Below are 15,147 nucleotides of genomic sequence, written 5' to 3'. Positions count from 1 at the left end.
ACATCTTTATTGGAGTATAATTGCTTTACAATGGTGTGTTAGTTTCTGCTTTATAACAAAGTGAATCAGTTATACATATACATATGTTCCCATATCTCTTCCCTCTTGCGTCTCCCTCCCTATCCCACCCCTCTAGGTGGTCACAAAGCACCGAGCTGATCTCCCTATGCTACGTGGAGAAAGGACAGCCTCTTCAATAAGTGGTGCTGGGAAAACTGGACAGGTACATGTAAAAGTATGAGATTAGATCACTCCCTAACACCATACACAAAAATAAGCTCAAAATGGATTAAAGACCTAAATGTAAGGCCAGAAACTATCAAACTCTTAGAGGAAAACATAGGCAGAACACTCTATGACATAAATCACAGCAAGATCCTTCTTGACCCATCTCCTAGAGTAATGGAGATAAAAACAAAAATAAACAAATGGGACCTAATGAAACTTCAAAGCTTTTGCACAGCAAAGGAAACCATAAACAAGACCAAAAGACAGCTTTATCCATTCATCTGTTGATGGACACTTAGGTTGCTTCCATGCCCTGGCTATTATAAATAGAGCTGCAATGAACATTTTGGTACATGACTCTTTTTGAACAACCCAATCCAAAAATGAGCAGAAGACCTAAATAGACATTTCTCCAGAGAAGATATACAGATTGCCAACAAACACATGAAAGAATGCTCAACATCATTAATCATTAGAGAAATGCAAATCAAAACTACAATGAGATATCATCTCACACCAGTCAGAATGGCTATCATCAAAAAATCTAGAAACAATAAATGCTGGAGAGGGTGTGGAGAAAAGGGAACCCTCTTGCACTGTTGGTGGGAATGTGAATTGGTTCAGCCACTATGGAGAACAGTATGCAGGTTCCTTAAAAAACTAAAAATAGAATTACCATACGACCCAGCAATCCATTACTGGGCATGTACCCTGAGAGCAGGTGCTTTTATAGCATGGCAGGGACACAGCTACAGAAAATGAAGAGGAGTCAGCCGGGATGGAGGACTGAGCGGAATGACAGAAGGCTGGTGCCAGAGAGGTCTGTGGAAGAGAAAAGAGATAATTCTTTCAAGGGGGAGCAGCTTCCAGGATAAAAGGAAGCTTGGAGAGTTAAATGGATAACAAAGATCTTTCGGAGCTGATCTTTTTCTTCTATTGGTGCCATGCAGTTTATCCCTACCCCAAACCCCAGACCTCTGAAATCCTTCATTAAGGGTTAAATTATTGTTTACTGCTTTCCTGGAAGTTAGAGTGATGTTCCATTTGAGTGCAGTAGCCCCATTACAATCAGTTTATACAACTGGCTAATTACTGTTATTAAGATAATTTCATTCCCCACTGAAGAACTGGGGACATTCTGTGCAGATGACCCATCCTTCTGTCCCCAGCTATTCCATAGCTTTCCTGCCCATTCATTCCATCAGCAGTTTAGAGCACTTACTCTGGGTAAGGACTGTCCTAGACCCCAGAGGAACAGCAGGGACTAAAGAGACTTGGTCCCCACCCTCGTATGGTCTGAAGAAATAAGGAGACACTGTGCAGAGTGTGACCTTGTGGTGGGTCAGGAACAGCCTTTCCAAGGAGGTAACATCTGAGCTGAGACCCTGTGGGAGCTGGAGGAAAAGTGCTCCAGGTGGAAGGGACAGCAGGGCTAAGGTGCTAAGCCAGGAAGCTTGGCTTGTTTAGGGAATGGAGAGAAGGTCTGCAGGGCAGGCAGAGGGGGAGGGGTGATGAGCCCGGGGAGATGGGAGAGGCCGGAGGATCAGGTCTCGGGGGCCTTATCTGCCCTAAGGAGGAATGTAGATGTTAGCTGAAGATTTCAGGTTTGGGGAGCCCAAAGCCTGGGGAGGGAGGGCATCCTGGAGGCTTCGCCTCTAACTGCAAGCTGCTCCCCAGCTGCCAACGAGGCCAGAAGCGAGAGAGCATGGGGAGAAGGTACAGCCACCATGGGCACTGAAGGACCATGAGGCATCTGGGTCCTCCTCCACAAGCTCCAGACAGCGAGAAAATCCAGCAGGTTTCAGGAGGAGGACATTCTCATAGACACAAGCATTCCAAGAAACAGAGTTGAAGCCTAGACATGGCGACAAAGTCTGTACCTTCATCACCTGTACATTCTCTCTTCCCCACGTGAAACTGCTGCCCTCCCCGGAGGAAGGAGGGATGGATAATTCCAAGGGCCACCCCAGGATGCAGGTGTCACATACCCTTCTGCTGAGCTTTTGTGGGTAAGAGTCAGTGCCTGGTGGTGGGGGGGCACGTGATGGGGCATGGGATTCCCTGCTACCTGCTACCATCCCGGCCTAGGACTGAGGTCAATCCCCATTGGCAACCCTTGAGGAAGGATAATAGAACTCCTGGGAACTTACCTGGAAATGCAAGGAACCAACTGAAATTTCATCCCATTTCTCTTCTTCAAAAGCCCTTGTTCCAGTGGTAATAATATTGGCACGGAAACGTGAGATGAGATTGTTCACTGGGAATAATTCTTCCTTTCCAATGTCACCACTGTTTAAGACACACCCAAAAGAGAAAAGGTGGGGAAGGGTGGATAACTGCACTATTGTAATAATTCGACATTTCTACCACTCGATGCCTGAGTTCATCAATTGTACTCTGGCCTGAGGCTTCGATGATCAGAAGATTTTATCACGAGTGCAAGGCCAAGAGACACACATCTGTTGGACAGACCTCCATGATGTCCCTGGAATATGGTCCCATCTCCATGGAGAAGCCCACAAGAGGCAGTGCAATGGGTGAGTAGATCTTTGCTGAAGAGATGAAGAACTTTGGAAACCAAGTGAACTGGGATCGAGTGAATAAACTTATGAGAAAATACCAATTCTACAGAGTCAGGACAAGGCATTTAAAGACTGTCAACAGGCTTAATTATCAAGGACCTAAAAAGTATCCAGAGCTCACACTCTTTTTGGATATTAGAACATCATAAAGCAACATAGAGTATACATGGGAGGTTTTAATATTTATTTCCTATAGAGAACCGATTGATGGCTGCCAGGGGTGGGGAGAAGGGTGGGCAAAATGGGTAAAAGGGGTCAAAAGGTACAAACTTCCAGTTATAAAATAAACAAGTCATGGGGATGTAATGTATAGCATGGCAACTATAGTTAATAATACTGTATTGTCTAAAAAATGACTGTATTGCATATTTAAAAGGTTCTAAAAGAATAAATCTTCAGTACTCATAAAAAGAAAAAAATTTTGCAGGACTTCCCCGGTGGTGCAGTGGTTAAGAATCCACCTGCCAGTGTGGGGGACGCGGGTTCAATCCCTGGTCCGGGAAAATCCCACATGCCCTGAAGCAACTAAGCCCATGCGCCACAACTACTGAGCCTGTACTCTAGAGCCCACGAGTCACAACTACCGAGCCCACGTGCCACAGCTACTGAAGCACGCGTGACTAGAGCCCATGCTCCACAACAAAGACAAGCCACTGCAATGAGAAGCCTGAGCACCATAACAGAGTAGCCCTCGCTCTCTACAACTAGAGAAAGCCTGCGCATAGCAATGAAGACCCAACACAGGCAAAAATAAATAAATAAATTATTTATTTATTTATTTATTTTTTTAAAAAAATAAACAATCTTTAAAAAAAAATTTCCAGCTATGTGTGATGACAGATGTTTACTAGACTTACTGTGATCATTTCTCAGTATATACAAATATAGAGTCATGTTGTACACCTGAAATTAATATAATGTTGCATGTCAATTGTATCTCGATTAAAAATTTTATTTCCTAGCTTCCATCCCGTTTGCAGTTTTAACTAAGCATATGCTATTTTTGTAATTCTTGTTTAAAATTTTTGTTTATTAGCACAAGTTACCATAAAACAGCTCCCTGCACCTCCATGCACCCCCTCGAGCCCTAAGGTAAAAAAGCACTGAAAAAGCATCTGAAAACTTCAACAGAGGAACACACTGTATGATCCCATTAAATTAAGTTTAAGAAAAGGTGAAACTATCTAGGGTGAAAGAAGGCATAATAGTGGCAACCTTCAGTGGGGTTGACTAAGAAGGGACATGAGGAAGGGGCCTATGGTTCTAGAAATGTTCTCTACTTGATCTGGATGGTGGTTACGTGGCTATATACATCTGTAAACATTCACTAAACTATGTACTTATGATTTTTGCACTTTGTTGTACTTTAATAAAAATTTTTGAAGTTTGGAGGGAGGGAAATCCTTGAGCATGACTGGAATTTGCCCTGGAGACAGAACTGAAAGACCCTGGGGGAGAGTAAGGGGTCCCATGTCTGTATCTCAAAGCCCCTGGCATGTGAAAAGCCAGGGACGAGGATACCCAAGTCCAGCTTTGCCACTAACTATGTGCAACACCCACAATCGATGAGGACTGCAGGGCCCTTGTGGGAAATGAGAGGGTTAGCATTTTCCAGTCCTAAAATCCTTTGATTCTGGATTTATCCTCCAGGTTATAAACAAACAAACAAACAAAACTCCCTTTGTTCTTTTTAATAGGGAAAGTTTTATGTCCAAAAGCTACCATGGTCCGCATGGAGACAATATCATCCATCAAATTTGAAAACAGAACCAGGGACGCTCACTATGTACTAACCACAGGCTGTTTCTCCTACCTTTGACCACCTGGCCTTCCTACCTCCTGCTTGTCAGCTCTGCACTAAACCAGGACTGCAGGAACCAGGGCTGCAGCAAGCCTGTCCCCACCTCCTCTCTTTCCACACCAAGAATCCCAGAAAACTGCAGACCTGTTCCATCCAGGGCCCAGGGTACCTGAGGAAGGGGGTCACTCAGTACCGGGAAAACTCAGTGAACGCCCAGGGACCAGGCATCACACTTCAGCTCCTAAAGAGGGCAGCCTGGACCTCGGCAAGGGAACACTGCTGTGTGTTTTTGCCAATGACTATAAACAGGAATTACTACAAACAGTCCATTTTTGTAGTTTTTATTAAGTTATATGTGTACATGTTTGTGCATGTGCACACATGTGCCCAGGACCACAGGGCATGTGAGCGTCACAGGAGCCCCGGCTCATGGTGTTGACAGGTGTGGACCACGAATGATCTGCTGGTCCCAACGCTTACGTAGAGCTGGGTGATTTTTCTTTTTTGCCCCAATTGTCTGATTACCTTGGGACTTCAATTTCCTCTGAAGGACAATGAGGGGGCTTGAACCAACCAAGACCCTTTCTAGAGCTGACCTTTCCAGGACCCTTGGGAGATCCCTGGGTGGGAGTGAGCAGGCAAGTGTGCTAGTTCTGTCTGATGATAAAAACAAATAGTATCTACAATTACAACTTTAAAAGCTTTCATAACCACTCTTCTTTTCACTCAAAATGACTGTGGAAGTAATGCAAGGCTCCTAGGGGCCAGGGGACAGTGGGAGAGTGGGCAACAAAAGTGGGTCCAGGGGGCTTCCCTGGTGGTGCAGTGGTTGAGAGTCCGCCTGCCGATGCAGGGGACACGGGTTCGTGCCCCGGTCCAGGAAGATCCCACATGCCGCGGAGCGGCTGGGCCCGTGAGCCATGGCCGCTGAGCCTGCGCGTCTGGAGCCTGCGCTCCGCAATGGGAGAGGCCACAACAGTGAGAGGCCCGTGTACAGCAAAAAAAAAAAAAAAAAGTGGGTCCAATTGCTGGCAATTACATTCAACTAAATGTTTAAGAATTGAAATGATTAAAAATGAGGGTTGGGATTCTCCGCTAAGCATCCTGAGGGCATCAAGAAGGACATTGGAAGATAAAAGAGAACCCTCTAAAAGATTAAGGGAAACTGGCCTAAAAAGTTTTGTGACTTCTCTGGGCCTCAGTTTCTCAATGAAGGGTCTGGACTCATGATTCGCAGACCTTTTCTCCCCAGGGAGGTGACCAGCTCACTCCCAGGGGCAGGTAGTTACACCTGTCTGCTATTCCCAAGGTAAATAGCAAATAGTACAGGGATCTTACCTGGTGCTTAATTGCTGCTGAAGTTCCAAAACACTGGATCTGTTTATCAGCAGATACTGTGCCTCATTCACCAGAGAGAGGGTGGCTGTTGTACAAGCAGATTGATCTAAAAGTGATGGAGTATTTAAAAGAAGAGTTGCTGGAGAGGGAAACAACCTAAGTGTCCACTGATGGTTAAGGAAATGTGGTATACATACGCAGTGGAATATTATTCAGCCATAAAAAAAAATGAAATCTCGCCATTTAATGACAACATGGATGGACCTTGAGGGTATTATGCTAAGTGAAAAGTCAGAGGGAGAAAGACACATACTGTATAATCTCACTTAGATACGGAATCTAAAACAAAACAAAACAAGCTCATAGATCCAGAGAACAGATTGGTGGTTGCCGGCGGGGGGTGGGGGGGGCGATTGGCAAAATGGGTGAAGGTCAAAAGGTACGAACTTCCACTTATAAAATAAATAAGTCCTGGGGATGTAATGTCTAGTGTGGTGACTACAGTTAATAATACTGTATTGCATATTTGAAAGTTCTCATCATAAGAAAAAAATTTGTGACTGTGTGATGATGGATATTAACTGGATTTATCATGATGATCATTTTGCAATATATACAAATGTCAAATTATTATGTTGTACGCCTGAAACTAATATAATGTTGTATGTCAATTATACCTAAATTTAAAAATTAAGATAAAATAAATTAGAAAAGAAGAGTTGCTTTCTTGGAATGCAAATGAATCATGGTTCCATTGACTTGCATTTCTTAAATTTAATTTTTATCTTATAGTAGAGTGTAGTTGATTTACAATGTTGTGTTAGTTTCAGGTGTAAGCAAAGTGATTCAGCTAAACATATACATATATTCATTCTTTTTCAGATTCTTTTCCCATATAGGTTATTACAGAATATTGAGTAGAATTCCTGGCCTGATTAGTACTTGGATGGAAGACTTGCATTTTTAAATATTAAGGACTGTTTCTAAAGGGAAGAAAATGGTGCCCTGGAAATAGAAAATGTTCTAAGCATGGCTCAAACTTTTCAAAAACAGAAAGAACATAAGCTCCTAGAATATTCTGTTGATAATCTGGAAAAAAAATAATAAAATGCTGAAGTTAAATTCTTCCAGCAAAGGAAACTTGGAGGCAACACTTAGAGGAGGAGAGATGGGGCTGCAGGGCGGAGGTGGGGAAGTGGCAGGGGGCAGGGGGGGCCCTTCCCCAAGCAAGAAGAAGGGCCTTGATGAGGGTCACAGGCCCAGTGAGATCTTCTGAATCTGGTCAGTGAATCTAGTCAGGGAGAAGCTGGGTTCTGCCCTTGGGCAAGTGTGTAATATTGACTTTAGAAATAAATAATACAAGTTTTAAAACTACTGAAAAGAAAAAAAAAAAAAGAGAGAGTGGAAGAAAATATCAAGGGCCTCCAGAACTACTGCAGCCCATCACCCAGCTTCCAGCTCCCACTTTTTGGGCATGCCATAGCTGTCTTTATACAAGATGTTGATAATAAAGGCTGGCCGGGCCAAAACCTAGGGAGCTGTCTCTGAACTAGGCCTGTGGACCCCAGAGTACCCGAGAATGGACACTTCCAAGAGAATCGCTTACAGATTCTCTATTTCCATGTCTTCTTTGCTAAAATGGCTCTGTCAGAGCAGTGAGGTACAATCCCAGGCCCCTCCACAAAAGGCCCTTCTCACCCTTCACAGGGCAAAGGCCGCACCTCTCCTATGGCGCATTGCCCCTGGGGGCTAAAAATCTCCAGGGTGGAAAACAAAAGACCAGTTCAAAACCCTGGGTTCTGTGCTGAGAAAATAAAAGTCTCTCAAGCTTGGGTGACTGATCCTCCTGTAGGTCAGATGGGTTCCAATTCTTTGCTAACCACAAAACTGCCGGAACTAATTAAGTTGTCAAGTGACAGATGATTAAAGTCATCTTGATGTTAGATCCCTGTGCCTCAGAAGAAAGCTTTGAGTGACAGCACGTTAACCAAACACCTTCATTCCCAGCTGTTTACTGACTTAAATAAGATTCTTCAGAAGAGAACCAGTGCTGAACACCAGCTATTCTGATCATAGGTGACAGTCATTCATGGACATGGGAATTAATCACAGGTGGCCATCCATCTCATTAAGAGATTCATTTTCCACTCTTTTTTTCTCTTTATGTTTAATAACTATTTTTCGAAATTTATAATATACTTTTGTTGCTTTGATCAACTGTGTACTATTAAAAACTATGATAAGAACTCAACCTAGGAAAAATTTCCTAATACTGAGACTCTACAATCACAGGAAACTTTAAGAAATTTTATACATTTCAATTTATATATAATTTTAGTTTCAGATAAATATGATAGGGTGATCAAGGAAAGATTTTCAAGCATAAAATATATAACACTAAGATAAAATTCCTTCAAGGAAGTGGAATGGAAATACAAGTTGAAGAAAGAAAATGAAAGAAAGAAAATTTTTGTACATTAAAAAACAGTTTGTTTATACACATATTTTTTAATTAATACTCATAAGACTCAAATCACTATGGTATTGAGACTCCACTGGCTTATATTTAAAAGGGCAATGTACAAGTTTTAATTTTAAATGACTACAGGAGTGCATTGTTTCATTGCATTTCACTTTATCATGCCTCGCAAGTACCTCACAGGTATTAAGTTTTTTACAAATTGAATGTTTGTGGCAACCCTGCATCGAGCAAGTCTATTGCACCATTGTTCCAACTGCATTTGCTCACTTCATATCTCTGTGTTGCATTTTGGTAGTTCTCACAATATTTCAAACTTTTTCATTATTATATTTGTTATAGTGATCTGTGATCAGCGATCTTTGATGTTACTATGACTTGCTGAAGGCTCAGATAATGGTTAGAGTTTTTTAGCAAGAAAGTATTTCTAATTAAGTTATGCACGCTGATTTTTAGACATAATGCGATTACTTACTTAATAGATTATAATAAAGTGTAAACATAACTTTTATACGCACTGGGAAACCAAAAAATTTTTGTGACTTGCTTTATTGTAGTGGTCTGGAACCGAACTCTCAGTATCTCCAAAGTAAACCTGTATATTTGCAATATGCTGGAAATCACATCCTTTGCAACTATTTTTTTTTTTTTTAATTTAGATGACAACATAAAGAGGTAGTGTAGCTTTAAAAAATTTCTTCTAAGGTGTACCAACACAAAAATGTTCAAAGGCCTAGATCTAGACCATCAGAGACCTCTCCACCATAAATGGCATCCTTGAAGTATAATATTCACAAGCTGACACTCCTGATCCTGTATCGAGCAGCCAACAGATTCATTCTGCTCCCACCTTTGCCTACCGAGGCCCCATCTCCCACTAGGACAGTCACTGCCGCCCCCTGCCTGGCCTCTTTGCTTCCTTCATTTCCCTCTCCCTTGCAGCCTCCACACCTCACCAGGGGTGTCTTTCTAATGCAAGCTGCATCATGAATCTCCCCAGGGTAGAATTCTTCAGTTCTTCAACCTGAAGACAGTGCTTACTTACTCCTCAGCAGCACATTCATCTCTTCTCCCCAGCTCTGCCCCATCACTCCCCTACCCATGTCCAACCCTCCTAAACCTTTCTCTGAACTCATGAAATGCCAAGCTCTGCCATGCTGCTCCTCAGTAATCTTCTTGCCTCTCTCTGCCTGGAACACTTCTACTCTCCTGTTACGATGCAGGTCCAAACTCACCTCTTCCCTGAAGCCCTCCATGACTCACACCAGGTGTAGATTTACAAGCCAGTCTCCCAGGGAGCTAGTGACTAAGCCAGGTCATTCCTGCACAAACCAGTAATGTGGCAACTCTCCAGTGCATTCATTTATTCATCTGGTATTTACTGAGCAACTACTATGTGCCAGGTCTGTTCTAAGCCCTGAACAAAGCAGAGAAAAATCCCTCCCTCACAGAGCTTATGATCTAGCAGAGGGAAGACAGAACATAAACAGGATAACTGAGTCAAATGCATGGCCTATACGATGTGAAAAGTGCCACAGAGAAAAATAAAACAGGGAATGAGCTGGAGGTTCAGGTAGGGGCCCTGGTTCTAAGGAGGGCAGCCAGGCAAGGCTCCCCCGAGAAGGCGACATTTAAGCAGACACCTGAAAACTCTCTCTTCCTATATGGTACTGTTAGCTCAAAGTACTTTCTTCTCTGCTGTCTCATTTTATGCTCACAACAGCTTATGGCGGGAAAAACTGTCAAAACCCTTAAATCTAAGTAGATGACATGCCGTCACAATGTTCTGCCGTCGAGTTCTACAGAAGTTCAACACCATGAGGTTCAAGGATTTGCCAAGGTCTCAACAACTACTTGGTGTCGGGGCCAAGACTAGAAGTCCAGATTTTCTTAGTATACAGCAAGCTACCAATGTTTCTCTTTAACAAAACTTAATTGTGCTTCTAAACATGCAGGACTGAGGCAGAGAGCTTGAGCAGAGGTTGCAAGCCCCCCTTGGCCTCCTCGGGCTCATCCTGGAGACCACACATGGGTCCTGCTGACCTGGGGGCCACTACAGCACCTTTCTGCCAGAGGCTAACCACCCCTACTTTCTGTTCATGAGCACGTTGCCCTGTCAATCCATTTTGTGGGCTGATTTTCGTGTCTGTAAGGGTAAACCCAAGTGCCTGTCCCCTAAGAAGCAATCCGAAATGTGATACCTTTGCCTCGTTTCTTCCTTGCATTTCTTTGAAAGTCTGAACTTTGTCTGATCAAATGATATGGATGGCCAAAAAACTTTGACAGCCAGCTTGAAATTTCTTCTCCACAGTCATAAGTATTTACCCTGGCAGAAAAAAAAAAAAAAAAAAGGAAAGATGTTATATAGTATTCCTTTAAATAATTTAAGTATTTACCCTGGCAAAAAAAAAAAAAAAAAAAAGGAAAGATGTTATATAGTATTCCTTTAAATAATTGAAATAGCAAAAACTTATGTAATATAATATTATATAATTAATATAATATATAATATAAAAACATGAAGCCCCCAACAAGACAGAAATCTACAGTGACAAGTGTGCTTAGGAAGTCACAATGAGATTTCCAAGGCACAGGAAGGCCTGGGATCTGGAGCTTATGCAAAGCTTTCAGATCAAATTAAAAGCTTTAGAAATTTCTCTTGAAAGACTTTGTTTATATTACTTACAGCCACTGAGAACCACAAAGCTTGGAATTTAAGAGCTACCAGAGCATTATTTTGCTTTAAGAAGCTCTGGAACCCAGACCCGTGTCCTAGTTTTTTAACTATAGGCCTGACTGGAATATCTTCTCTCACGGCCATGCTGTAGGGACTGACGTCAATGTTTGGTTTCTGAAAAGAACACTATGGCCCTAAGTCACCGATATAAGTACATTTTTTGATCTGGTTTTTTAAAACTCTTCAAACTTCTATAATTTTTAAATAGAATTTAAAATTTCTTAAAAATTATAATCTACACATCACCAGAACTAATCATGCAAAATTGCTAATAACTTACATTGGGATTACAAGATAGATATTACTGAAAACTTATCCTTAATTTTTACTGGGAAAAATTGCTGGCTTTAGGATCTAGAAAGGAAAGGGAAGAATGAAACCTTGCTTTGTAGACATTCTCTCTGGTGCTTTGAGAGATGCACCTAAGTCCATTTTTCATTATATTGAGTACTTGTGGTTCTGAGTATAAGAAGCCTGACCTCTAGCTATCGAAAAGATTTATTAACCAGAAAACGCCATTCCTCTCAGATGCAGCTAAATGAAATCTACAACCAGGGAAGAGCCTGATAAATAATTGCAGGTACCCCTAGATGGCTATATTTCTCTCTATGAGAAGATTTGCTACAGTGACATGCAGAAATGTTTACCCAAAATTCATTGCCCTAATTGAAAATGTGCTATGATGAGTGTTTAAATCTGCACAAGAACTAACAAGAGGATGCAGAGTGTGCACACCCCTTGGGCTCCAGGATGGGCCAGGGCCCATGATGCTCAATTGCATAGAGCACGATCTACACGCTATCACCTTCCCACCTTTCCTGAGCATGTAGCCCTTCATCATCCCAGCGTGACCTGGGGCACTAACAACTTGAGTCCACTTTGGATGTAGCTTGAGTATTTGACATATCATTTCATGACTTACTTGTTTGCAGGGCAGCAGGAAATGTACTCTGAGTCAGTACTATGCATATCAACAACTACTGAGCACAGACATACCCACCAACTACTTTATTGTGTTAACTAATAGGCAATTAGCATTTTAAAAGACTTCTACTATACATAAATCCCTACTGAACTGTTAAGAGTTAACCATTTTAGTATTTGGGGGGTAAACTAGTTGGGGTATTAGATGCGCTGGGAACCCATCAGATAGGGGCCTACAATCAGAAAATTTGTATTCCACATGTTTTCAGGTTGAAATTAGATTTAGGTTAAAAGGGATGCAGAAATTTGATGTATTCAATAAACTGATTTGTAAATATTTACGATCAAGAAATAAAATGAAATCCTGTAACACTCAACCTCATTTTCTACGTTTCCTAGAATTCAGCATATGATTTATCACCAATAACTCAGATTAGGTAATAATCCACAACTATATGGAATATAATTGTTAAACTATCACCTGAAGGTTCTACAACCTGAGGGACCTCTTGACACCCCCCTCAGCTTCCACATCCAATTCATCGGCGAGTTCAGGTTATTCTACCTCCAGAATATATTATATCTGATGCCCACCTGATTTTCTCTCTGACCCTGATGCAAGCCTCCATCTCATCCCACCTGTGTTACCAACACAGATGCTCAGCTGGCCTTCCCACTTGCACCTTTACCGTCTTCCAACTTTTCTACACCCACCAGCCAATTTTTTCAAGCTGTGAATCGGGTCCCTTGACTCACCACTCCCCTGCGGCCACCCCTCTGAGCTCCACCATGCCTCCTCCAAACTGTCCCCTGCCTCACCTCACCTCCCTCCACGCCACACTGTTCCAGGGTCTACAGGAAGCAACACAGACAGTCCTGCTCTCTCGGGGTCGGCATTCTAGCAGGAGGGACTGAAGGTATATGTTGCGGAAAAGATTAATGAGAAGAAGAATTCAGCAGAGCAAGTGGAGAGGGAGGGGCTGGCTCCTAGGGGAGGTCAGGTGGGCCCTCTGAGAAGGAGGCTTTTCAGCAGAGACCCAATGGAGGTGAGGGAGTGAAGCCTGCGGGGGTATAAACAGGGAAAGAGCATTCCAGGCAGAGGGAGCAGCAAGTGCAAAGTCCTAAGGAGGAAGCATGCTTAGTAGGTGTAAAGAAGAGCTAGGAGCCAGTGTGGCTGGAGTGGAGTGTGCGAGGGGGAAGCGGCAGCAGACTGGACAGAGGATGCAGCCGAGGACCGATGGCACAGGCCATTGCTCTCTTCCCCCCGCTGAGCCGCCCTGCAGCTAGACCTGCGAGTGTCACCTGCTGCAGCCTCACCTGTCCGCACAGACTTTGCTTTGGCAAGTCTGAGCCGGTTTGCTGTTCTCCTCAAGTGGCACCGCTATAGGCTCCATCCCTATTGAATAAAGGTTAGAGACAAATTTATCATCATGGAAAAAAAAAACAAGTATGTCCAAAAAAAGTCCATTATCCTGAAATATACAAGAATTTTAATGACGCTGGAAATTGGTTGAGTCAAGTAAGTGGCTGAGTCTTGGAAATCTCTTTATAACACAGAGATTCTCTTCATCATTATCGGTACCACCAACAGCGTGTGCATTGAGCAGCTTTGTCATGGAAGACTCTGCACTGGGGCAGTCACATCCACAGTCCCTGGAATACTACAAATTCCTCTGAATGCTTTCTCTACCTCTGCATGACTCCACATCCTGACATCATTGCTCACTAGGCTACCTTAGATCCTTTAGAAATAGGCAGGCAGACATGAAGGCTCACTCTGTAAGGATGTCAGCATAGTGTCAATTCTCAGTAGCCCCTAGGAATCAGCATCAAATTGGATTTCTGCATCAATCATCATTAACACCAAGAAAAAAAAAACCAAAAAACTGTTATTTTGTCAGTGGGGTTGGGAAGCCATTCTTTTCTAAAATATTGTTACATACATCATACATACAAAGGAGTGTTTAACATATACATAGTGGTCTGAAGAAAAATAAACACTCATATACCCAGTACTCAGCTAAAGTGGTATTCATTCTTTCAATAGATTTAGAATAAAATATGTGGAAGAAACTAGAAGAAACTGATCCATGGCCACTGATGAGTGAAAGACCATTGCTAAAGGCTGGAATGGCTGAAGGCCTCTGCCACTCTGCACTCCTTCTCATCCTTCGTGAGTCATTAAAAATATAGGGAACTGCATGAAGCCAAGACACCTGAGTGGAATTTGTGGCGGCTCCTACTCTGTGGACTCCTCCTGTGTGGCCCACCCGTGCCCTGCACCCTCTCAGCATTGCCACCAGTCACACTGCTCACTGACATGACCCAACCTGCCCCCAGCAAGCACACAGCAAGCACACCTGTATCCCTGCTCATGCTGGTTCTGCTTCATCACACACAGCACAGCAACGGGTACATCCATTTCCTACTCACGAGCGTCAGATCATGACTGCTACCCAGACCCATGCCAATCACGACAAGCCTTTCACCACAACAAAGACAGAGAAGTAACAATATGCGTAAGAGGTATTTCATCAGCTCTGTCCCCTGCTTGTCCATGTCTTACACAAGCATGACCAGTTCCACATTCCTGTCCCTGTGTGGGGAAGGCCAGAAGAGGCCTCATCCAGAAAGCTCCAGAAGTTTGGAGAGTGCTGTGCTGAGTGATTAGAGATGCTGCTGTGTCAAAAGGCTGTTCATGGGGCTTCCCTGGTGGTGCAGTGGTTGGGGGTCCGCCTGCCGATGCAGGGTACGCAGGTTCGTGCCCCGGTCCGGGAAGATCCCACATGCCGTGGAGCGGCTGGGCCCATAAGCCGTGGCTGCTGGGCCTGTGCGTCTGGAGCCTGTGCTCTGTGGCGGGGGGGGGCACAGCAGTGAGAGGGCCCCCGAACACCACAAAAAAAAAAAAAAAAAAAAAAAAAAAAAAAAGGCTGTTCGTGGAAGGATGGGATTGCACCAGGTGTGCACCCACAGGGGAGAATGGTAAAGTGAGTCCTGGAACATTGGTTATGAGGAAGTAACCACAGCAGGGGGGACAGCATGTGTACAAATGCACGGC

At 43.3% G+C, this 15,147-nt stretch overlaps 1 protein-coding gene across 1 annotated transcript in view; it reads right to left on the bottom strand.

Annotated features, from left to right (window-relative positions):
• The window catches only part of MOCOS (molybdenum cofactor sulfurase), a 58,057-nt gene that overhangs the window by 4,975 nt on the left and 37,935 nt on the right, over positions 1–15,147 (bottom strand). The window contains exons 10-13 of the mRNA XM_007455215.1: positions 13,407–13,485; positions 10,630–10,754; positions 5,950–6,055; positions 2,379–2,517 (exon numbers count right to left, since the gene is read on the bottom strand). Coding sequence (XP_007455277.1) covers positions 2,379–2,517; positions 5,950–6,055; positions 10,630–10,754; positions 13,407–13,485 — 449 coding nt within the window. The remainder of the gene's footprint in view (positions 1–2,378; positions 2,518–5,949; positions 6,056–10,629; positions 10,755–13,406; positions 13,486–15,147) is intronic.

The sequence above is a fragment of the Lipotes vexillifer genome, unplaced genomic scaffold (assembly GCF_000442215.2).
Source record: "Lipotes vexillifer unplaced genomic scaffold, Lipotes_vexillifer_v1.1 scaffold90, whole genome shotgun sequence".
Taxonomy (NCBI): domain Eukaryota; kingdom Metazoa; phylum Chordata; class Mammalia; order Artiodactyla; family Lipotidae; genus Lipotes; species Lipotes vexillifer.
This window is presented reverse-complemented; position numbering and strand designations above follow the sequence as displayed.